This window comes from Staurois parvus, unplaced genomic scaffold (genome assembly GCF_062004578.1).
Source record: "Staurois parvus isolate SC_StPar_1 unplaced genomic scaffold, SC_StPar_1.0 ptg000298l, whole genome shotgun sequence".
NCBI classification, from domain to species: Eukaryota; Metazoa; Chordata; class Amphibia; order Anura; family Ranidae; genus Staurois; species Staurois parvus.
In genome coordinates this window covers 6,191,584-6,217,304 of record NW_028318094.1, presented here as the reverse complement: position 1 = coordinate 6,217,304, position 25,721 = coordinate 6,191,584, and the positions used below count along the sequence as shown (strand labels likewise).

Here is a 25,721-nt window from a genome sequence, read left to right as displayed (position 1 = left end):
GCTCAGAATCTTTTCAGAGCCTGGATTGGCTCTGTGATGTCAGCTGACAGCAGCCTTTAGCCCACTGTCAGCTGAACACAGAAGTGCAAAACGATCTGCGCTCCTGTGACCCATAGAAGAAGTACAGCCAAAATAGCTCTGGCTATATTTCTCCTTTAATAAAGTTGCCAGGTGAAACTAAAGGGGAAGGATCCTGAAAAAATAAATAAATAAATAAAAAAAACAACCCACAGCAGCACCCACATTTAGTATACTGAAATGTATTAAATGTGTGTTTGGGTTTCGATAGACACTTTAAAGTGACGTGTTTCTTTAATGGCTGTACCACCTGTAGTAAGCCAAATCCACATTTAGCAATAATGAAATACTACATGTGAAAGTCAAGCCACACAGCAAAAAAGACAAAGTCCCCCAAAACTGATCTCAAGTGTAAAACCGAATTCAAAGCCCAACAGCCAAGATTCCCCAAACCTCCATAGGCTAAACTTGAACGTTTAGCCAAACATGCCTGTTTGTGTTTAAGAAAAAACACTAGAAGATCCAGATGCCTGATAGTAGTCAGATAGTGCTTGCATGCCACAGCTTCCTTCAGTCCCGTCAGCACACAATAGCTCAGCAGGGAGATCGCCACACTAACATTGCATGTGTTAGTATGGCCATCTAAGTTTTTCTTCATTTAACACTCCGGGTTGAAAAGAAAGAAAAAAGAAAAAAAACACACGTTTTCACTCCTGAAGAGAAGATCTCCTCTCCTTGCCCAGCCTAGGAAAATCAACTCTGAAAGTGGAGTTCCACCCAAAAGGGAAAGTTCCGCTTTAATGCTTTGTCCCCCGCTCCCCATTAAGGATTGGCACCTTTGGGGCGTGGGTACCCAGTTTTTGTAGCTGCTGACTTTTTTTTTTCAGCTGGAACTCCACTTAAAGCTTGATAATTGTGTAAAAGATCTGTAATACACCTTAAAATCAGGGGAAATTTAGAACACTGACTAAACTAATTGGGTCCATTTACATCCTTGTGGTGCGCGGGCACGCAAATTAAAGTTAGTTGTGTTAACACAACCCTTTCATTTTTGCTGACAGTGTACCTACCAACAAAATGGCAGCTAAAATAATAGGCAAAGGCTGGGTTTGAAATATGTTTTTTCATGGCAGAAGCGGGAAAGGAGCCAATAATCTTTGGAGTGCAATCAATATGAAGACCATAAACCAAAGCTTTGATTACGGTTGTCTCTTCGTGTCCATTCCATCATGGTAATATATGACATGCTGAGGAGGAATGGCTACATAGAGGAATGTGCATTTAATTCCCCTCACTTGTGGAAGTCAGCCAAGTGTGTACAGACAAAACTTAAGTTATGGGTAGAACATGGAAGGAATAAATCCCAGACAGTTTATTTTTTGCTGTGTTTATTGTTCACTACTGGTCACAAAGGCAGGACAAGAAGTTAAATAATCCCCCCTTAAATAGTCCTCCTTGGAACAGGTGTCCCTATTGGAAGGTTTCCCCTTACCTTTTGTTTTGGGGATAGCTCTGAAATTTGGGATTTGCCTTTATTTTCTCCTTAAGTCACAACAATCACCATTACAAAGGGGGGAAAATTCACACCTGTGAATGCATCCACACTCTGATTAGATGCGGGAACCCAAGCAGGGCTTCCTATTCCCTGCAGGCTCACTGAAAGCAATGGGAGGACTAATCACAGCCACTCCCATGCAATCCCTACAGGAGAAGTTACATACAAGTGGGCCACAATTACCTGCGGGAGGCGGCAGTCTTTTTTTTTTTTTTTTGTGGGGAAAAAGTATCCACTTTTAAAATCATAGCAGAATTAGGATATGTAACCATTTTAGGAACCAACAGCAGTTTTGGATTTCATGTTTAACCCCTTGCCTACAGGGCACTTACACCCCCTTCCTGCCCAGGCCAATTTTAAGCTTTCAGTGCTGTCACACTTTGCGAGACAATTGCGCAGTCATGCAACACTGTACCCATATGAAATTTTAATAATTTTTTTTTTAGACCGATAGCTTGCGTTTGGTGGTATTTAATCACCTCCGCGTTTTTAGTTTTTGATAAACAAACCAAAAACTGAAAATTTTGGGAAAAAATGTTTTAGTTTCTGTTATAAAATTTTGTAGATAAACGATTTTTCTCCTTCACTGATGAGGCACTGGTAGGTGGCAGTAATGGGCACTGAAAGGCAGCTCAGATGGGCACTGATATGTGGAATTGATGTGCACTGGTTGGCACTGATGTGTGGCATTCATGAGCACTGACAGCTGGCATTGATGGACACTGGCAGGTGGCACTGCTGGGGCTACACTGATCATCTGTGCCCTGATGATCAGTGTACATGTCCCCTCTGAGGGTTGCCGATTACCGGCTCTCCTCTCGAGCGGTCAGTGTGACAGCTCGTGAGGAGAGAAATGCCGATAACCGGCATTTCCCTATTTACATGCAATCAGCTGTGATTGGACACAGCTGCTCACATGACTGAGCCGACATCTTCGGCTCTGTTGATCAGTGATCGACTGTGTCCGAGGGACACAGTGCACTACCGATCGCCACGCTGTGTACCCCCGGTGCCGCGCATGCATGGTTAGAGTGGGAGGATGTTATATGACGTCCTCCCAGAACGAGAGAACCGCCTTGCGCCCGTAATTTCCTTATATGGCGGGTGGGAGGCGGTTAAAGCAGATCTGTATTCACAACATCTCTGACTTGTGTTATAATTAAAAACAACCCTTATTCATGCCACATAAATTGATTACTGCTCTGCTTACATGACCAGAAGCATTTGATCACGTGATTTTAGCTGAAGGGGACAACCAGATGATCTATTTTAGAAGTTCCTTCAGCTGAGGTCAGGTGACCAGACGACACGGGAGCCCAAAGCAGCACCATCTGTGGCACAGATACAACCTGGCATTTTCTTATCTCTTGTTATAGCAAAAGGAACAGTAGTGGGAAGGAGAGGGCTGTGTTTTCAGTATAGATCTAAACACAACCTTTTGGCTCCAGTTTTACATATTCACTGTATTCTAATGCTAATAACCAAAACCTGACCAGAAAATGCTCATTTTATTAACAAAACAAGCACTGTCCACACAATCTCATGTACTCCACCTACACAGCAAGCAGGCTGCCCCAAGGTGTGGCACCTTTAAAGACACATGCAGAGCCATCTATTTCCTCCCCGCAGGCTGCAGGACACAGAAGCCAAAAACAATGCTGGTGAAGAGACAATTTAATTGAGCCAAGACTCTGTTAGCCTGAAGTTCCTTTTTATTGTACCTGCACAGAAGTGAGATACGAATATTAGCTCGGGGCGGGTCTGTATACACGGTCATGCTATGTTACTAAAAGCACTATTAGCTGAATCTGAATTGACCATATTTTGGTGGAAAAAAAAAAAAAAAAATGAAACCGTATTTGCTGTTTCTAGGCAACAAGTGAATATTTTCAATGAACTAATAATACTCTCTATTTGATCTGATTGGTTGGTGGCAGAGAAATTAGTACTGAAAGATTTTAAAGCCAACTCTGAAGGGAAAAAAAACCCTTTCAGTGGGGCTTTACTCACACTGCAAAAAAAGTGAAAAAAAAAAAGAAAAAAAAGTATGCCTAGGCCAGTTGTAGGCAATGTGCAGCTCTCTAGTTGTTGTGGAACTACATTTCCCATGAGGCATTGCACATTACAAAACCGACAGCTACAGCTATGACTTGCAGAGGCTTGATGAAACTTGTAGTCCTGCAACAGCTGGAGAGCCGCAGGTTGCCCACCCCTGGCCTAGGTGTATCAAAAAAATCCCTTACTTATCTTTTCCCTTCCTTCCCCACCAGCCGGCTCTTCCCTTTTCTCCCTGATGTTCCGTGTTGTGGGTGGTCCCTGTGCAACTTCATGTACACTGCATCATACTTGATGACATCACATGACCTGCCACTGCCAAAGCACCTTATAGAAGAGAGACTGGAGGCCAGTCTTTCATGGAGGGAGCACAAGTTAGGCAAGGACAAGACCTTTTTACTGGTACCCAAGGCATAAACAAAGCCCTTGGAGTTCGAGATGAGCACTACTGCAAGGGATTATTTCTTTCCAGAGCTCAGCTTTAAATACAAAATTCTGAATGTAAGAGGTGACAGGGAGTATGCTCCAGCAACACCAGCGAAAAAAACAAACAAAACATAAGACAGGAGAGGACCAGTTACCAACAACAAAGTCCACAATACCTTGATGAGTAGACCATGTTCCCTGAATGCTGAGCCCAGAGCTACTGCGACAGGGGAGACTGAACACATACGAGGGGGTCGGAGTCAGCTGGTAGTGTCTTAGCAACAATCCAGTAACAAGGCAGGATGAGACGATGCCATCTCAGAGTTTTCTGCCAGGCTTTAGGACAGTGATGGCGAACCCGTGGCACGCGTGCCACAGCCGGCACGCCGAGCCTTATCTGTGGGCACGCCAGGAGAATACCATATTTTTCGCTCCATAAGACGCACTTTTTTTCCCCCAAAAAAGGGGGGAAAATGTCAGTGCGTCTTATGGAGCGAATATAGAGCGGCCGGTCCGGTATTTCCACCGCCGCCGTGTCAGAATACCGGGCCGGCCGCTCAGCTCTGCAGTGGGACCTTACCTGTCCCTCTATCCAGCGGCGCGCTGTCTTCCCGGCTTCTGTAGTGTGCGTGACAGCCAGGTCCCAAGTGCGCATGCGCAAGAAGCAGTGCTCTTTGTGAATGGTAAGGCGGTACCTGGGACACATGACAGATCCCAGAAGCCGCCGAACCAATCACAAAGCGCAGTGCTTCTCGCGCATGCGCACTGGGCATCCGGCTGTCCGACGAGCGCCCACACTACAGAAGCCGAGAAGACAGCGCGCAGCTGGATAAAGGAACAGGTAAGATAAAAAAAAACTGCGGAAGTAAGAGCGGGTACCTGTCAAATTCAGGTACCCGCTCCCCCTCCCTCCCCAAAGGTCAGCAGTCATCTGTACTGTCCGCAGTCTCTGGTCATCCCCTGTGCCGTGTCCGCAGTCTCTGGTCATCCCCTGTGCCGTGTCCGCAGTCTCTGGTCATCCCCTGTGCCGTGTCCGCAGTCTCTGGTCATCCCCTGTGCCGTGTCCGCAGTCTCTGGTCATCCCCTGTGCCGTGTCCGCAGTCTCTGGTCATCCCCTGTGCCGTGTCCGCAGTCTCTGGTCATCCCCTGTGCCGTGTCCGCAGTCTCTGGTCATCCCCTGTGCCGTGTCCGCAGTCTCTGGTCATCCCCTGTGCCGTGTCCGCAGTCTCTGGTCATCCCCTGTGCCGTGTCCGCAGTCTCTGGTCATCCCCTGTGCCGTGTCCGCAGTCTCTGGTCATCCCCTGTGCCGTGTCCGCAGTCTCTGGTCATCCCCTGTGCCGTGTCCGCAGTCTCTGGTCATCCCCTGTGCCGTGTTCGCAGTCTCTGGTCATCCCCTGTGCCGTGTCCGCAGTCTCTGGTCATCCCCTGTGCCGTGTCCGCAGTCTCTGGTCATCCCCTGTGCCGTGTCCGCAGTCTCTGGTCATCCCCTGTGCCGTGTCCGCAGTCTCTGGTCATCCCTGTACCGTGTCTGCAGTCTCTGGTCATCCCTGTACCGTGTCCGCAGTCTCTGGTCATCCCTGTACATACATAATTACGGTGTCAAGTGCCAACAGAATGATATTACAACATCCAGTGATGCATTTCTTGCTAACTTTCCAGAGTACCCCTCAAAAGGAGAAGTTCACCATTTCAGCTCCTCCACCCCCAATGACAGTAGGCTGGTGTTCTCCTCCCCATACCTGCTGTCAAAATTTGAGGATGCTGACGTTCAGGCATTCATGCACAGAGTGCCATGAATAAACGCCTACAAGTACTGTTACCCTTTGCATCTGACTACTTGTGGTTCTCAAAAACTGAGGGTGCTGATGAGTGTTCTCGTTGTCCATCAAGAGTCCTGGACTGAAATAACTGCCTGCCCATATTGGATGAGCAGACAGCTCCACAGACAGTCTGTATGAGTTGGACATTGTCTGTGTAGCTGTCTGCTCATCCAATATGGTTGCAATGTCCAACTCGTACAGACTGTCTGTGTAGCTGTCTGCTCATCCAGTATGGTTGCAGACAGTCTCTACAAGTTGGACATTGCAACCATATTGGATGAGCAGACAGCTACACAGACAGTCTGTACGAGTTGGACATTGCACCCATGATCTGCTGATCAGGGTGCAATGCTTTACAGGATCCTAAGAGAAAATACAAATCGTAAATGCACATTTTTTCTTTTTAAAGGTGAACTTATCTTTTACATAAAACCTTGGGGCATTTGAGCATGGAAACAGTGATCTTTGCTTTCCAACCCACTTTGCAATACAACTGAACTGAAGTGAAAGGCAGTCTTACTGACCAATTGTGAGGAACAAGGGGGGGGTAAAGGGAAGCCCTAACTGATGGAAGTCAGTATTAGCAGGTTTTCAGGGATCATAGGGTACCCTGGAAAAGATGCACCTATGGATGTCTGCACCAGCATTCAGTTCAGAGGAGTTTACTCAGAACAAAGTGCATACAGGTACAATTTAAAGTGTTTGTAAAGACTCAAGGTTATTTTTAATACCTTCATGCATTCTATGCATGAAGGTTAAAAAAAAAAAAAAAAAAAAACACAACCTGTGTAAAGCAGTGCCACCAGCCCCCTCAACACTTACCTGAGCCCCATTGTGATCCTGGCATGCGCATGACAGCCTCGGCTTTCTCAGATCTCTGCCTCCTCATTGGCAGAGAGCAAAAGGGAGCCATTGGCTCCTGCTGCTGTCAATCACAGCCTGTCAGCCAATGAGGAGAGGGGGCGGGGCCAAGCCACAGCTTTGTGTGAATGGACACACGAAGCAGCAGCTTGGGAACACGCCTGCTCGGGTGCCCTCATAGCAAGCTGCTTGCTATGGGGGCACCCGACAAAAAGGAGGAGCCACAAGCGCCGTCAAGAGACCGGAGGAGAGGAGGATCCAGGCTGCTCTGTGCAAAGCCCACAGTAGGCAAGTATACCATGTTTGTTATTTTCCAAAAAAAAAAAAAAAAAAAAAGAATCTTAAGTATCGCTTTAACATCTCATTGCACAGAAAAGCAGTAAAAGTCATTATATTTAGGGATCCCAACACAAAGTTCCATTTGAACATTAAACAGCCTGAGGTTGTCTTTTAAATGGCCCTATCCAGCTGCAGCTGACAGGCGTTTACTGTTCCTACATTATCATGTTCTGTAGAACACAGCCAGGCGTCAAAATCTTGTGCAACATCAGATGTTGCTTTTCCATGAATTCCCCAACCTGAAAGTAAACAAAGTAGAACTCTGGAACTTTTAACTCAACAGCTGCTACTATTGTTTAAAAGGTGTTATTTTGTAACACTTCGTCCTCATGCAGTCCTCATGGGCGCTTTGATAGCGCTGGAAATGTTAGCCATGGTAAAAATGTGAGGTTTTCAGCTTTTTAGCATTTTTGCATTAGCGTTTTGACGCGATTAGCGGCATTTTCACGCGTTTGCAGGTTTTTTTAACCCCCCCCCCAATTTTTTTTTTGGTAAAGAAAAAAACCCTCCAAAACACCGGTTTGCAGCGTTTTTCAGTGTTATTACAACTCCTCTAGAAACCCACTAGTCCTGGGTAGTTTTTCCAGCCAAAAACCGTTAATTACAGTCTATGTGTGCAAGGACACATAGGATAACATGCTGGGGGGGGGGGGGGTGTTTACTGGCTGCAGAAAAACAGCAAAAGCCAAAAACAGCCGCTGTAAAAACGTCCCGTGTGCACGAGGACTTAGGGGCTCTAGATTTTCTTTACTAGCAAGCCACCTGACTCCGTACCATTCTGTCTTGTAAAGTTTCTCAAAAGGTCCCCTTTAAACACAAGTCTGTATGAATACATTTCTGGCGTATTACAATGTACAGCAACAGGATTATTCTTCATAAAAGCTCAACTGTTCGTTGTCAAAAGCAGCCTCTTGACGCTACAGGCAAGTGACTTTCCTAGAAGATGATGTGATCAGTCTACTACAGGCAAAGGAAAGCATTTTGTAGTCTCTTCTGCTGACCAGACATTACAGCAGGTCACAAGGCAAGATGCTTCCACACGGGCTGATCTGTTCGACAATTGTGAACACAGCCAAAAACTGCACAGGTACCAGGATTCACAAGACAGTCACCTTTGAGCCTGCTGACCATGAATGATGCCTGATCAAAGATGGTGCTGTCCTTCTGGGGAGAAAAGCAGATGAAAGCATTGCCAGGGAGAGATCTGTGATCTCTGCGAGGGCTAATGATTACCTGCAATCGTTGTACTTACACATAACCTAACATGAACTCATAATATATATCTGATGCTAGGTCTAGTTAAACTATAGCTAAAGGCAAAACATTTTCTTTTGGACAGAGTGGAGAGGGATTAGACCCTCTGTCAGGTTTTTACTGCTGTCTGTGCCTCCGTAAGGCTAGGTTCACACCTATGCATTTGATCTGTTTCTGCGGTGCATTTTACGTTTTTTTTTTGCACATGCGTTTGACACGTTTTGCATTTTTTGTCTTGTTGCTAGGCAGATTAAAAAATGCAAAACGCACCAAAAACACACTGCAAGCTTTTCTGCAGCATTTCCATTGAAGTCTGTCCCATAGGAAATCATGTTAAATGGACTGTAGTGCGTTTCTGCAAAACGCTGTGGAAAACACATAGGTATGAACCTAGGGTAAGGGAGATTCACCCCCTCTATTTTGTCCTGTTTACCATTATCATCAAAAGTGAAAGAAAATCCCAATTTTAATTGTCCCCAGAAAAGTAATAGAGGCAACATTTTCCAATGGGGATACTAGATCTTGTGACCTGGGGGTTACTAAGGAATTCCTTAATTTGCAGGGATCTCCTCTCATTTCCTGTTTTGGCTATGGGAGAGGAAGTGAAGGTAAATCTCCCCAATGGGACACAGATGGCAAACAAACTGACAAGGGCTATACCCTTCCTTGCTCCAGCCAAGAGGAAGAAAAAAAAAAAAAAAAGTTTTGCCTATAGTTCTACTTTAAAATATCCAGGCTGAGCTAAATACTGCAAGAGAAACAGACTCCTTGTTTGTAATCTGCATATTAAAACAAAAGACTTATGGATCCCATGTTTCCGGCATGTTCCTGTTTTGTGATAAGTGTCAACCCACAGTTGACAAGGAAGCTTTTTAGCATAGAGTGGAAGGCTAGAATTTACATCAGGTTTTTTATACTGTCTGATCATCACACCAAAAGTAAAAAGAAACCAGTATTCACAAAAAAAAAAAAAACTATTTATTTATTTCAGGTACTTATATATTGCTGTCAGTTTACGCAGCGCTTTACATATATATTGTACATTCACATCAGTCCCTAATCCTCAAGGGGTGTACAATCTAAGGTCCCTAACTTACAGTCATACATACACATACTAGGGACAATTTAGACAGGAGCCAATTAACCTACCAGCATGTCTTTGGAGTGTGGGAGGAAACCCGAGTACCCAGAGGAAACCCACGCAGGTACAGGGAGAACATGCAAACTCCAGGCAGGCGGTGCCGGGGTTGGGATGCGAGCCAACGACCCTAGTACTGCCAGGCGGAAGTGCTAACCATTTAGCCACTGTGCTGCCCATAACTACTGGCTGATCCCTGTCCCTGTACAGTATTTATGCCTTTAAAGTGCACTTTATAAAGAGTTTTGAACAGATAAAAGACTTTTTTTTTACTTTTTTCTGACCTCTGGAACGGATTAATTGGTTTTCAATGCATTGCTATGGGAAACCATGTTTCAGTTTATGAAATTTTCGCAATATGAAAAGTCCCGCAGAATGCATTAAATTCGTAAACCGAGGTACGCATTTATTTGAATTCAGAGAGTTCACCTCACCTCCCCCGCTGATGTTTCAGCAACCTTTTGTGATCTGTAACCAATGTAACAAAGAAAGAGCAGCACAACAGCCAAGCAAGGGACATCCTGGGAGAAAGGTCAGCACTGGCAGCCTCCATGTTTCTTTCAGACTCCCTTTTACAACTTTACAGCATCAAAAACTGCTGAATACTTAAGTCTGCATTTGCATAAGGCCAAGCACAACCCATCACCCACATGATACTACTGGATGTTCATGCCCCAGACACTACATTGTGGGAGGCAGTGTACACATAGGCCCCACCACTGAAAGTACCAGGTTGTTGGGGTTCTGAAATAGGTGATCTGCTGAAACAAGAAGCACTGTTCAAACAGATCTAAACTAGAAGACGTTTAACCCCTGGCCTACAGGGCACTTATACCCCCTTCCTGTCCAGGCCAATTTTCAGCTTTCAGTGCGGTAGCACTTTGAACGACAATTGCGTGGTCATGCAACACTGTACCCATATTAAATTGTATCATTTTTTCACACAAATAAAGCAACCTTTTGGTGGTATTTAATCGCCACTGGGAATTTTATTTTTTGAGCTATAAACAAAAAATAGCAAAAAATTAAAAGGGTTCTTGGTTTCTATTATAAATTTTTCTCCTTCACAGATGTGCATTAATGAGGCTGCACTGATTATCAGCGCCCTGACGATTGGTGCTGATCTGTTTTCTGACAATTGCCGGTTATCGGCAGTACTTTCCTCACACTGTGACAGCGTGAGTAAAGGGCAGCCGATAACCGGCAACTGTACTGACTTTGTGATCTGCTGTGTTATTGAACACAGCTGATCACGTGGTAAAAGGCTGCTGTGATTGGCCTTTTACCACATCACGTGATCAGCTGTGTCCGTAGGACACACCGGTCACAGAGATTGCCAGCCACACACCGCTGGGGGCACGCAAGAGGGCATATTGTGGGGGGGGGGGGGGGGGGGGGGAATTGTCATGACGCCCTCCCAGAACTTGACAACCGAACTGTAGCCGTCATTCAGCTCTAGCGCGGTTGCCAAGTAGTTAAAGGGTTTGTACACATTTAGGGCTGGTTCATACTATAGAAACGCAGTCCAGATGCATTCAGGATCCATTATTTATGCATTTTTGATGCATTACAATGCGTTTCTTCAATTTAAATAGGGACATGTGTGTTCCAGATACGTTTTACTGCGTTCCAGTACAGTTCTGTGCAGAAAAAAATTGCAGCCCATCCTACTTTTTTTCTGCAACTGGAAAGCACTGGAACTGCAATCACTGATGTGAACTGACAACCATATAACCTACTTTGTGCATTTTGGATGCAAAAAAATAAAAAAACTGAAATGCATGTAATGTGAACTGGTCCTTAGAGAGAAAGAAAAAAAAAAAAAAGCAAAAAAGGTGAACACTGGACACCCTCCTCATCACCCCAACCCCACCTCCAGGGTTGCCGAGCTATCAACATCCCACAGTCTATGACCCTCAAGTCGCATGAAAGTGGGCAGCACAGTGGCTAAATGGTTGGCACTTCTGCCTGGCAGTACTCGGGTCGTTGGTTTGAATCCCAACCACGGCACCACCTGCCTGGAGTTTGCATGTTCTCCCTGTGCCTGCGTGGGTTTCCTCCGGGTACTCTGGTTTCCTCCCACACTCCAAAGACATGCTGGTAGGTTAATTGGCTCCTGTCTAAATTGGCCCTAGTATGTGTATATATGAATGTGAGTTAGGGACCTTAGATTGTACGCCCCTTGAGGGTTAGGGACTGATGTGAATGTAAAATATATATGTAAAGCGCTGCGTAAATTGACGGCGCTATATAAGTACCTGTAATAAATAAATCAGACCAAAAAAGTGCAAAAACTTTCACGCTGCTGTGACTTGAAGTCGCACAGATATGAATGGTACACACTGGGAAACATGGGGTGCGACGTGCCATGTGCCTGTAAACCCCAAAATCGCATTATAAGATGCACAAGTGTGCATGGTCTCTTAGAGGCATATTTTAACCTCAGTGCTTAGAGGTATAAAAAAGTCCTTCTGGTTTGCATTTTTGGCTAAAGTTTTTTGGAAGGGGGGGAAAAAAAAAAAAACCTGCAATTACAGCACACTAACTTTGGTAGCAGAATTAATGTGGAATGTACGTTCCTTAACAAAAAGGAACAATTTTTTTTATCAAGCTGGTATGAGTAAAGGTCTACTTTAAAGGCAAAAAAAATCAAACCAACCCCCCCCCCCCCCAAAAAAAAAACCTTTCATTCCGTTTCCCTCCCTAACACTTGGCTAAGTCGTGTATCATTTCAGCGCCGTGCCCAATGCAAGTCTTCCCTGGTCAGGAAGGGGGGGGGGGGGTAAATCCTCAGGACAAGTGGTTAGATCAGTGTTTTTCAACCTTTTTTGTGCAAAGGCACACTTTTTTCATGAAAACAATCACGAGGCACACCACCATTAGAAAATGTTAAAAAAATTTACCTATAGTATATAGTATAGTAATTCATCCCCCCTATAGTAATCCATCCCCCCTATAGTAATCCATCCCCCCTATAGTAATCCATCCCCCCTATAGTAATCCATCCCCCATAGTAATTCATCCCCCATAGTAATTCATCCCCCATATAGTAATTCATACCCCATAGTAATTCATCCCCCATAGTAAGTCCCCAAGCCCCCCCTGGGTCAATTCACTTACCTTTGCTCCGCGCGTTCCTCTCGCCGTTCCGGTGTAGCATGAAAATCTGTCTCCTATGAGGATCTGTCCCCCTCGACGTATCTGCGCATGTGCCAGTTTCAGGCATTAGCAGCCGATCGGCGATCTCCGGCACATGCGCAGATACATCGAGGGGGAGAGATCATCCTGACAGTATCACGCGGGCCGGATTAAAAGGTCCGCCGGGCCGTAGTTTGCCCATTGCTGTTCTAATGATTGGTCTATTTGTGAGCCGAGGCCACATGTTACGGATGAAATTGCAATTTTTCCCACGGCACACCAGACAATATCTCACGGCACACTAGTGTGCCGCGGCACAGTGGTTGAAAAATGCTGGGTTAGATAACTCATCAGATGTCAGAGGGTGTCCCACTGACAGCTAAATGTAAAGAAAACATGCAGGCAATTACAAATGATGGGGAAAAAAGTCCCGTAGCTCCTCTATGGTTTTTGGGGGCCCCCCACACCGAAGAAAAATAAAAAGGCGTGGGGGCTCTCCTCACAAGCCTAGGGGGATTTTTGTCTGGTACGGATTGGGGGGGGCCTTTTTTTTTTATTTTTGGTGTGGGTTCCCTTAAAGATCCATAGATCCTGGAATAAATGTTGGGAGGGGGGAGAGACACCCCCACAATACATCTGAAAAGACACCGCATGTGATACCGCCAGCAAAACCCTGGTGATAAATATTGCATCTTTTTATGTTCGGTTTGTGTATTGGACTTCGCTCACTGCATGCTTTTTGTGTGTGTGTGCTATTTTAATTGTTCAATACCAGAGAATCCTTTTTATTGTGCACTGGACATTTATTTAACTCATGCGATCATATATGCAGACGAGTCAGGTGACGTTTTCCTACACGCTGACCTTTAGTGAATACTGCTATCAGTGAAATCCTTTGGTGAGGAAGCAGAGTTGTGCCTCAGCAGTACTATGTGTGTCTATGGACACACACAGCCCAGCTTGGGAGATCATCTGTGAGGGTAAACAGGCCACTTTGCTGAGGAGGAGGAGTGGGCAGCCAGGGGAGGACTGTGAAGGGAAGCAGGCAAGTCTGTATTGTAGTGCCAGGAAGCCGCCTGGACAATGCCTGGCCCACAACTACCACGTGTCTTGTGTGATTGATCAATGTTCCGGGAATGCCGGCCAATATGTTGGAGCTTAGCTGAGAGCTAGGCGATCGGATCGGTGTGTGTACGGGAATATCGCAGTGTTCTCCCCCCCGTTTCCGGCTGATCGCCTCCTCCAGGTCTCATTGCCACTTATAGGCCGGGCACAGCAGAGCGGACTATTTATATCATCAGAGCGGAGTGTCAGAGAACACATGTGGGAGAGCCGCCAAGGCCTCACCATCCCCGATTCCCATACGGGAAGGACAGAGGGGGCGACACTCGTCACATGGCGGGGAGGACAGAGCGGGACCGCCCCCCTCCTCCATCCCCGATCACATAGACGATGGAACAATCACACATGGACGAGCCGCCGCCGTACAACGTGCTCAAGAGGCGCACAGCGGCGCCCAGGCCACAGACCCACGTTGCCTGTCTGCACGGAGCATGCTGGGTAGGGGGCGGGACCACAGGAAGGCTGGATCTTCTACAAAGCTGCACTCCATTAACCCCTCATTCGGCGGACAGTCACCACTCCCCCCTCCTCCTCCCCCCAGCACCGGGACAGACTGCAGTGTCATCACAGGGTGTGCTGAGCCGCTGGACGCCCCACCCCCTCCCGGCTCTTTCCCCGCCCATCTCTCCCTCCCCCCACACATGTCACAAGCCTAGTATGGGGATCAGGCAGGTGATCGGTCAGCATGGACGCCTCTCCTCCCCATCATCATCAGAACACAGTCCAGAGGTCACAGCCACAACAAATCAGCTTCATCACAGCAGGACTACCACCACTACCCGTCCAATCACAGCACCCCAGGCCTACACCTCCCCATGCACAGCAAAGTGTCTCCTGGCCTAGGCCAGGCAGCCTCCCCACCATCACCTACACACCTCCCCATACAATGCACAGCAAAGGGTCTCCTGGCCTAGGCCAGACAGGCTCCCCACCTACCTGCCTGCACACCTCCCCATACATCATACAATGTACAGCAAAGGGTCTCCTGGCCTAGGCCATGCAGGCTCCCCACCATCACCCACCTACCTACAGACCCTTCTAGCTGCATTAATCTCTCTGATCATTAGTGGGCCAAACTCATGTTGGTGTACACGGCAATGACCGAACATTGGAAGGACCCGGATGGACCATTCCTCTGGAATCCATGGATTTCCCACATTCGGCACAGTCCCTTCATTCCGTCATCCAATGTGAAGAGTAAACAATCTTTGGAAAGATCAGAATGTTCTGAGAACTTCCATTGGACGTTCTACGTACACCTGGCTGAGGCCCTTCCCACTCGCCGATCTGTTCTGTGCCCCCAATCAGAGGACACAGAAATGGGCAGCAATGCATCTCTATGGCACCTGTGTACATCCGGGTCACTTCAGGGTCTTCACACCCAATACAAGAGGTCTGAGGACCTGATGGGACATCTAGGCGGACACATGACCACTTACATCCAGCCACCCATAGCAATCATATGAGCCCATTCTGCCTCCATCACAAAATGATTGGACACTGTCACGTGACGCCCGTTCCTGCCCTCACCCCACTCCCAAGGGGGTCCGTCCGGGATCCTGTCCTGAAGGTACCACATCTCAGAGTCACCATACAATCAACTTTAAGTTCACCACACATTACAATCTGGCTGCACAAGCTCCCAACAGGGCCTTCCTGATTACATAGTTCTGGTAGATCTAAACTTGATTGTATGGTCAAATTGCAACATGTATGGGGAGCCTTAAGCTAACCAGACAGATCAACACTTCGTTCAGCAGGAACCAGACAAATTTCAATCCATCTATGGGTGGGCTTGGTTGTATGGAAGCTGATCCAATGTAGTACAACCAGCCTGTCGAGTTTTTTTTGTATGATCACTGCTGCTGGATGCAGCGAGCAGCAGTGATCATTGTATTCTGATGGTGGGATAGCCTACCACTGTCAGAATACAATCGCTCATCAGGATGGATCTCCCCCTCAACTGTGCTGATTGGGGAAATCACGAGATTTTCTTTCCTACTTCCTATTTTTCAGATGCATAGCCAGCCTTATATATACCAAACATAAGAGGACCTACAATTAGATTGTAATGTGTGTGGTGAGCGTCACTGATCCCAGACACACGGTGATTGATGTGATATTGCCATTTAAAGTGACCCTGTCATTAGAGCAGAAAACCTAAGGCCAGCCACAGATGGTTCGAATCTTGGATTTTGAACCAGGTATGGGCAGGCTGAATACAGCAAGTTGATCAATCTTGGGTACAAGCAGCCTGTCGGAATGTACATGCGATTATCGCTAGCTGCTCTTATGGCTGAGAGCAAGGATCACTGCTGTGTCTCGGTGGGGACGGCTTCCATTGGCAGAATACAATGGCTCAGCAGGGGGAGATTCCCCCATCAATACTGACTGTGTTGATGGGGGGAATGGAGCATAGTTCTGTCCTGCAACCCATGGTTGCAGGAAGGAAATTTGCTTGGTGTATGGCCAGCTTAAGTCAGCAGCACCTAGTACAACAGGTTGCTCTTTGCCATCTTGAACAGCTGCTTCTGACCCCTGAGGGTGTATCAGTCCCCCTTCCCCCTCCAGCTGGGTGCTGTGGTCTCTTCCACCAGCCACTACTAGTCATGGTGGTGATATAATGAACAGTGAGATAACCACAGTGCCCAGCCTGGTACATGATATTCAACACACAAGGAAGTGTCAGAGAGCAGGGGGCACGGGTGTATCTTCACATTTTGCACACAACTTTCCAGAAACACATGTATTCCACTTGGTTCAGATCTTTGTACGCCCCTCACAGGGTCACTTACATGAAAAGCCAGCCTGTGCACATTACAAACATTGTACTAAAGGGCAGTCTAATACACAGCCACCGATGCTACCAGTCCACAGGCCTTCCTTCACAGGGTGACAACACTTTCTCCCCTGCAGTTAAATCTCAGCAGCGTTGTCACCCTGTGATGGCTCCACATTCCGTAGATTGAGGAGTGGGGTTACCACTGACCCCCCTCCATCCCAGCAGACAGCCCACAGTGGGAGGAAACACAGAGCAGCCATGAATGAATGAAGACCTTGGCGGCCTGTGATGACATCACAGTCGCAGAGAGGAAAGTGAATGAAAAGGTGGGGAAGGGGGTTGTAGATCGCAGAGTGTGAATGTAATGTAACCAGAATTACCAGAAATGCACCTCGGGGCTCCTGTACACACATCTCACTACAGGAGCCATGCAATCAGCACGCCTGCTGCGGCCAGACCTGCGGTGGGGATTGGCGATGTGAGAAAACGTGGCACTAACGCATTTCACCCCCTCCCCGGAAGCCGCTCCGTGTGCACAGCCCTGACCTGGTCAGTAGCCATAGCAAAGGCCAGTCCAGGGAGGGTAGAAGCACCATGCCCGATCGGCCATGGCAGAGCCCACTCCAGGGAGGGTGGAAGCACCATGCCCGCTGATCGGCCATAGCAGAGCCCACTCCAGGGAAGGTGGAAGCACCATGCCAGATGATCGGCCATAGCAGAGCCCACTCCAGGGAAGGTGGAAGCACCATGCCAGATGATCGGCCATAGCAGAGCCCACTCCAGGGAAGGTGGAAGCACCATGCCAGATGATCGGCCATAGCAGAGCCCACTCCAGGGAAGGTGGAAGCACCATGCCAGATGATCGGCCATAGCAGAGCCCACTCCAGGGAAGGTGGAAGCACCATGCCAGATGATCGGCCATAGCAGAGCCCACTCCAGGGAAGGTGGAAGCACCATGCCATATGATCGGCCATAGCAGAGCCCACTCCAGGGAAGGTGGAAGCACCATGCCAGATGATCGGCCATAGCAGAGCCCACTCCAGGGAAGGTGGAAGCACCATGCCCGCTGATCGGACATAGCAGAGACCAGTCCAGGGAGGGTGGAAGGACCATGCCAGATGATCGGCCATAGCAGAGCCCACTCCAGGGAGGGTGGAAGCACCATGCCCGCTGATCGGACATAGCAGAGACCAGTCCAGGGAGGGTGGAAGGACCATGCCTGCTGATCGGCTCATCCCCCTGCTCGTGTATCGTACAGCCCTATATGCTCCGATCTCCCAGCCAGCGCTGCACTCACCTGCCGGGTGTTGGCCATTCACACCGCCGCTACTCTTGATCCAGGGGTTCACCTTGGGCGGGGGAGCGTCCACGAACTCCCTGCGGCCCAGCCCTTCGTCGCCCTCCGGTGCCAGCTCCTGCTTGCCCCCCTCCGAGTCCGGTGCCGCTGCTGGTTGCTGCAGGGGCGGCGGCATGAGCGGAGCCTCTACCTGAGTGGCCATGTCCCACCACCCCGGGCAGGCGCGCTCTCTCTCGCTCTTCTCTCTGCTCGCGAAGGGCTGCGGCCTAGACGGCGGGCAGGCGCTGCCTCTGCTCAGTCACCGGGCGGCCCTCCCGACCTTATACCGCTGCAATATGGAAGCCAAGGAAGACCACGCGATGGGGCAGTGCGAGCACGCGCTCTGAGGCACGCCGACGTGCGCGCTCCACGCTGGGGAGGAGGAGAGAGGCAGTGCTGGGAGGTGTGCATGAGGCGAAGGGCGGGGCACTGAGGTGTGTGAGGGGAGGGGCGGGGCAGCTGGCGTTCCATTCATCCCGCTAGAGGGATAACTTACTGCTGTGTATTGTCAGCTCCGAGCCTGGCCAGTGTGTGCGGCTTATGTACTAAAACTGCAAGGTGCAGAATCTGGGGCAGCTCTGCATAGCAACCAATCAGCTGCCAGGATTTATTGCCGAACATCAACTGAACAAGCCGAAGTTAGAAGCTGATTGGTTGCTGCGCAGAGCTGCACCAGATTCTGAGTTCTAGTAAATCTCCCCCTTTATGTGATCTGAGTGAGGCCAGGAAAGTGGCATCTTCTGGAGGTCAGCTATGGGAACCAATGTATTTCTCTGCAGATGGCTTTGTAGTCAAACCATAGGAGATACTTCACTAATAAGTGGAAATCTGTTGATTCAGCCATTGAATATACATACATACAGTTAGGTCCATATACAGTCAGGTCCATAAATATTGGGACATGGACACAATTCTAACATTTTTGGCTCTATACACCACCACAATGGATTTGAAATGAAACGAACAAGATGTGCTTTAACTGCAGACTGTCAGCTTTAATTTGAGGGTATTTACATCCAAATCAGGTGAACGGTGTAGGAATTACAACAGTTTGCATATGTGCCTCCCACTTGTTAAGGGACCAAAAGTAATGGGGCAATTGGCTTCTCAGCTGTTCCATGGCAGGTGTGTGTTATTCCCTCATTATCCCAATTACAATGAGCAGATAAAAGGTCCAGAGTTCATTTCAAGTGTGCTATTTGGAATCTGTTGCTGTCAACTCTCAAGATGAGATCCAAAGAGCTGTCACTATCAGTAAAGCAAGCTATCATTAGGCTGAAAAAACAAAAGAAACCCATCAGAGAGATAGCAAAAACATTTGGCGTGGCCAAAACAACTGTTTGGAACATTCTTAAAAAGAAGGAATGCACCGGTGAGCTCAGCAACACCAAAAGACCCGGAAGACCACGGAAAACAACTGTGGTGGATGACCGAAGAATTCTTTCCCTGGTGAAGAAAACACCCTTCACAACAGTTGGCCAGATCAAGGACACTCTCCAGGAGGTAGATGTATGTGTGTCAAAGTCAACAATCAAGAGAAGACTTCACCAGAGTGAATACAGAGGGTTCACCACAAGATGTAAACCATTGGTGAGCCTCAAAAACAGGAAGGCCAGATTAGAGTTTGCCAAACGACATCTAAAAAAGCCTTCACAGTTCTGGAACAACATCCTATGGACAGATGAGACCGAGATCAACTTGTACCATAGTGATGGGAAGAGAAGAGTATGGAGAAGGAAAGGAACTGCTCATGATCCTAAGCATACCAACTCATCAGTGAAGCATGGTGGTGGTAGTGTCATGGCGTGGGCATGTATGGCTGCCAATGGAACTGGTTCTCTTTTATTTATTGATGATGTGACTGCTGACAAAAGCAGCAGGATGAATTCTGAAGTCTTTCGGGAATATTATCTGCTCATATTCAGCCAAATGCTTCAGAACTCATTGGACGCTGCTTCACAGTGCAGATGGACAATGACCCAAAGCATACTGCAAAAGCAACCAAAGAGTTTTTTAAGGGAAAAAAGTGAAATGTTATGCAATGGCCAAGTCAATCACCTGACCTGAATCCGATTGAGCATGCATTTCACTTGCTGAAGACAAAACTGAAGGGAAAATGCCCCAAGAACAAGCAGGAACTGAAGACAGTTGAAGTAGAGGCCTGGCAGAGCATCACCAGGGATGAAACCCAGCGTCTGGTGATGTCTATGCGTTCCAGACTTCAGGCTGTAATTGACTGTAAAGGATTTGCAACCAAGTATTAAAAAGTGAAAGTTTGATTTATGATTATTCTGTCCCATTACTTTTGGTCCCTTAACAAGTGGAAGGCACATATGCAAACTGTTGTAATTCCTACACCGTTCACCTGATTTGGATGTAAATACCCTCAAATTAAAGCTGACAGTCTGCAGTTAAAGCACATCTTGTTCATTTCATTTCAAATCCACTGTGGTGGTGTATAGAGCCACAAATGTTGGAATTGTTTATGTCTCAATATTTATGGACCTGACTGTATATTTGGACACAGGCACAATTTTAGTTTTTTCAGGTACAGTATTTACCAAAACACATTCATGCTATAGTTATATAATGGATATGGGCTGAAAGTACACACTCTCAGGTTTAATTTGAGGGTATGTACATCCAAATTGGAGGAAGGGTTTAGGAATTACAGCTCTTAAGAGTAGCCATCCCCCCTTTTTCAAGGGACCAAAAGTAATTGGACAATTGAATATAATCATAAATAAAATGTTCATTTTTAATATTTTGTTGAGAATCCTTTACTGGCAATGACTGCCTAAAGTCTGGAACCCATGGACTTTACCAAAGACTGGGTTTCCTCCTTTCTGATGCTTTGCCAGGCTCTGACTGCAGCTGTCTTCAGTTGTTCTTTGTTTGTGGGTCTTTCTGCCTTTAGTTTTGCCTTCAGCAAGTGAAATGCATGCTCAATTGGGTTGAGATCAGGTGACTGACTCGGCCATTGAAGAATATTCCACTTCTTTTTCTTCAGAAGCTTCTGGGTTGCTTTTGCAGTGTGTTTTGGATCATTGTCCATCTGTATTGTGAAGCGCCGTCCAATCAACTTTGCTGCATTTGGCTGAATCTGGGCTGACAGTATATCTCTAAACACTGCAGAATTCATCCGGCTGCTTCTGTCTTCTGTCACATCATCAATAAACACCAATGACCCAGTGCCACTGGAAGCCATGCATGCTCATGTCATCACACTGCCTCCACCATGTTTTACAGATGACGTTGTGTGCTTTGGATCATGAGCTGTTTCAAGCCTTCTCCACACTTTTTTCTTCCCGCCATTCTGGTACAGATTAATCTTAGTTTCATCCATCCAAAGAATGTTTTTCCAGAACTGATCTGGCTTTTTTAGATGTTTTTTGGCAAAGTATAATCTGCTTTTCTATTCTTCAGGCTTATGAATGGTTTGCACCTTGCGGTGAACCCTCTGTATTTGCTCTTGTGAAGTCTTCTCTTGATTGTAGACTTTAACAATGATACACCCACCTCCTGGAGAGTGTCATTCACTTGTCTGGATGTTGTGAATGGGTTTTTCTTTACCATAGAGAGGATCCTGCGATCATCACTGTTGTCTTCCATGGACGTCCATACCTTTTTATGTTGCTGAGCTCACCAGTGTGTTCTTATATCCTCAGCATGTACCAAACCTTTGATTTGGCCACTCCTAATGTTGCTGCTATCTCTCTGATGGATTTGTTTAATTTTTGAAGCCTTACAATGGCCTGTTTCACTTGCATGGACAGTTCCTTTGAGCGCTTGATGTAGGTTCACAGCAATAGATTCCAAATGCAAATATCACACAGAGAATCAACTACAGACCTTTTACCTGCTTAATTGATGAAGAAATACCAAAAGAGTAGCCCACACCTGGCCATGAAACAGCTTTTGATTCAATTATCCAGTTACTTTTCATCCCTTGAGAAATGGGGGATGGCTAATCTTAAGAGCTGTAATTCGTAAACCCTTCCTCCAATTTGGATGAACATACCCTCAAATTAAACCCGAGAGTGTGCACTTTCAGCCCATATTCATTATATAACTATAGCTTGAATATATTTTAGTAAATACCTGAAAAAAAACTAAAATTGTGCCTGTGTCCAAATGTATATGGCCCTAACTGTATGCACTATATTGTCAAAAGTATTGGTCGGCTGCCTTTACACGCACTTGAACTTTAATGGCATCCCAGTCTTAGTCCGTAGGGTTCAATACTGAGTTGGCCCACCCTTTGCAGCTATAACAGCTTCAACTCTTCTGGGAAGGCTGTCCACAAGGTGTAGGAGTGTGTCTATGGGAATGTTTGACCATTCTTCCAGGAGCACATTTTTGATGTCAGGCACTGATGTCGGATGAGAAGGCCTGGCTCACAGTTCATCCCAAAGGTGTTCTATTGGGTAGAGGTCAGAACTCTGTGGAGGCCAGTCAAACTCTCTCATCCATGTCTTTGTGGACCTTGCTTTGTGCACTGGTGCGCATTCATGATGGAACAGGAAGGGACCATCCCCAAACTGTTGCCACAAAGTTGGGAGCATGATATTGTCCAAAATGTCTTGGTATGCTGATGCCTTAAGAGTTCCCTTCACTGGACCTAAGGGGCCAAGCCCAACCCCTGAAAAACAACCCTACACCATAATCACTCCTCCACCAAACTTTACAATTGGCACAATGCAGTCAGGCAAGTACCGTTCTCCTGGCAACTGCCAAACCCAAACCCTGACACATCCCTTGGATTGCCAGACAGAGAAGCATGATTCGTCTCTACAGAGAACACGCCTCCACTGCTCTAGAGTCCAGTGTCTGCATGCTTTACACCACTGCATCCCACGCTTTGCATTGCACTTGGTGATGTAGGCTTGGATGCAGCTGCTCAGCCATGGAAACCCATTCCATGAAGCTCTCTACGCACTGTTGTTGTGCTAATCTGAAGGCCACATGAAGTTTGGAGGTCTATAGCTATTGACTCTGCAGACAGTTGGCGACTTCTGCGCACTGTGCGCTTCAGCATGCGCTGACCCCGCTCTGTCATTTTATGTGGCCTACCACTTGGTGGCTGAGCTGCTGTTCCCAGTTGTTTCCACTTTGTTATAATACCACTAACAGTTGACTGTGGAATATTTAGTAGCAAGGAAATTTCACAGATAGACTCATGCAGGCCATAGATGGGTCGAAAATCGTCCGATTTTTCTTTAAAAAACGAAAAATCGTTCGTTCAAGCGGCCAACGTTACCAGCAACAGTAAAAAAAAAATCGGCCGATTTTCATCCCATCTACAGCTGGCAAAAAGTGTCCCTACAGAGAGCTCCGCTATTTCTTTGACAGTTCCTTGACATTTATAGCAGCTGCAACAATGTATCTATTTGTATCCATTTAGGATACAGATGTTTTTATTCGGAAACAAATAGATACATTGTTGCAGCCGCTATAAATGTCAAGGAACTGTCAAAGAAATAGTGGAGCTCTCTGCAGGGACACTTTTTGCCGGACTGGAATTCCTCTTCTTCTTCATCCTCTTCTTCTTCTTCATCCTCTTCTTCATCCTCTTCTTCATCCTCTTCATCCTCTTCTTCATCATCCTCTTCTTCTACTTCTTCTGCTTCTTCTACTTCTCCTTCTGCTTCTACTTATTCTTCTACTTCTTCATCCTCTTCTTCATCCTCTTCTCTTACTTCTTCTTCTGCTTCTTCTACTTCTTCTTCTGCTTCTACTTCTTCTTCATCATCCTTTTCTTCTTCTTCATCCTCTTCTTCTTCTATTTCATCCTCTTCTTTATCCTCTTCTTCTTCTTCTTCATCTTCTTCATCCTCTTCTTCTTCTTCTTCTTCTACATCCTCTTCTTCTTCATCCTCTTCTTCATCCTCTTCTTCTTCATCCTCTTCTTCATCCTCTTCTTCTTCTTCTTCTTCATCTTCTTCATCCTCTTCTTCTTCCTCTTCTTCTTCATCCTCTTCTTCTTCATCCTCTTCTTCATCCTCTTCTTCTTCCTCTTCTTCTTCCTCTTCTTCTTCCTCTTCTTCTCCTTCATCCTCTTCTTCATCCTCTTCTTCTTCATCCTCTTCTTCTTCTTCATCCTCTTCTTCATCCTCTTCTTCATCCTCTTCTTCTTCCTAAACCGGCCGATTTTTTTTCCAACTTTACCGATAAAAAAAATCTGCCAAAATACCAAAAAACGGCCGAACAATTAGCCCACTAACGATCCGAAAATCGGACGATTTTCGACCCATCTATGGCCTGCATTATTGCACAGATGGCAACCTATCACTGTACCACACTTGAATTTAAGGAGCTCCTGAGAGCGACCCATTCTTTCACAAATGTTTGTAGAAGCAGTCTGCATACCTAATCGCTTGATTTTATACACCTGTGGCCATGGAGGTGATTGGAACACCTGAATCCATTGATTTGGAGGAGTGTCCCAATACTTTTGGCAATATAGCGTGTATCTCAAATTAAACCTGAGAGTGTGCACTGTCAGCTCATATCCATTATATAACTATAGCTTGAATGTGTTTTGGTAAATACCTGGATAAAACTAAAATTGTGCCTGTGTCCAAATAAATATGGACCTAACTGTATATTTTTTCACTTTGGATAGAGTAAGGGAGGGTTAAAACCCTTTTAAGTTTTTTTGCCATTTGTGTCCAATTAGAGAGATTTCTTCACTTCCTTTCCCATGGCTAAAACAGGAAGTGCTAGGAAATCCCTCCAAACTGAGGGAATGTGTTACCCCATTAGAAGTTTTCCTCTTTGTTACTGTTTCAGTGACAACCCAAAATATGGGATTTTCTTTTACTTTAACCACTTGCCCTCCAGAGGATTTACCCCCCTTCCCGACCAGGCCATTTTTTGCATTAGGGCGCTGCATTATTTTAACTGACAATTGTGCAGTTATGCAACACCGCACCCAGATGAATTTAACGTCCTTTTTTCCCCACAAATTGAGCTTTCTTTCAGTGATATTTGATCGCCTGTGCGTTTTTTTAGTTTTTTTGCACTATAAGCAAAAAAAGACCAACGATTTAGAAAACAAAACGCAATATTTTGGACTTTTTGCTATTAAACATGTCCAGTAAAAAAATTTAAAAAATCAAATTTCATCATATATTTAGGCCAAAATGTATTCTGCTACATGTCTTTGCTAAAAAAAATCCCAATACGTGTAAATTATTTGGTTTACATGAAAGTTATAGCGTTTCCAAATGGCAGTATATATACGGGGATTTTGTTTTTTTTTCCCCTACTATAATGGCGGCAATCAGTGACTTTTAGTGAGACTGCATTCTGACACGATTACAAAATCTGCTCTGATGCAAACGGAGTGTTAGGGCTTGTTCACACTTGACTTTATTCTAACTCTTGCCAAACTCCCATATAGTGTTTGACAGGCATTTGGGAAGCGTTAAAAACGCTTCCCAATCGCCTGTCTGACGCCTGCTGACAAAGCTAGTGTGAACTGAGCCTTGGGCTGTCAGCAGATCAGCCTCTACAAATTCTGCACAGTGCCTAAAAATAGAAAGCAACTGAGCATGTGCAGAACAGGGAGGGACAGTGTGTTACTGGGTTTTAAACAGTATAGGCATCTATTTTTAATGTATTACATAGCTATACCTATATAGCTATGTAATACATTAAAATATATGGTATATATACATACCATAGCTGAAAGAGAAGTATAGAAAACTATAAATTAAGAAACTATTGGGCCTCGAGAGAGTATAGAACGTGCAAAGGGGAGGGAGGGGGAAGGGGGGTGGGAAAGGGTTGGGAGGGGAGGGAAAGAAAAGATTTATTAGAAGGGGCAAGGTAGAAATGTATGGAATATTTATATGTATTGTTATCTCTTCTTA

The 25,721-nt window shown here is 46.2% G+C and overlaps 1 protein-coding gene across 4 annotated transcripts in view; it reads right to left on the bottom strand.

The window, feature by feature from the left end:
* LARP1 (La ribonucleoprotein 1, translational regulator) overlaps window positions 1–18,181 on the bottom strand; it is a 96,079-nt gene extending 77,898 nt beyond the window's left edge. For 2 of the 4 annotated variants that reach the window (XM_089682822.1, XM_089682824.1), the window contains exon 1: window positions 17,806–18,181. In XM_089682822.1, coding sequence (XP_089538948.1) covers window positions 17,806–18,007 — 202 coding nt within the window. In that variant the 5' untranslated portion in view covers window positions 18,008–18,181. The remainder of the gene's footprint in view (window positions 1–17,805) is intronic. The other 2 variants (XM_089682821.1, XM_089682823.1) reach the window with 1 other exon arrangement.
* Window positions 18,182–25,721: the final 7,540 nt, after the last annotated feature.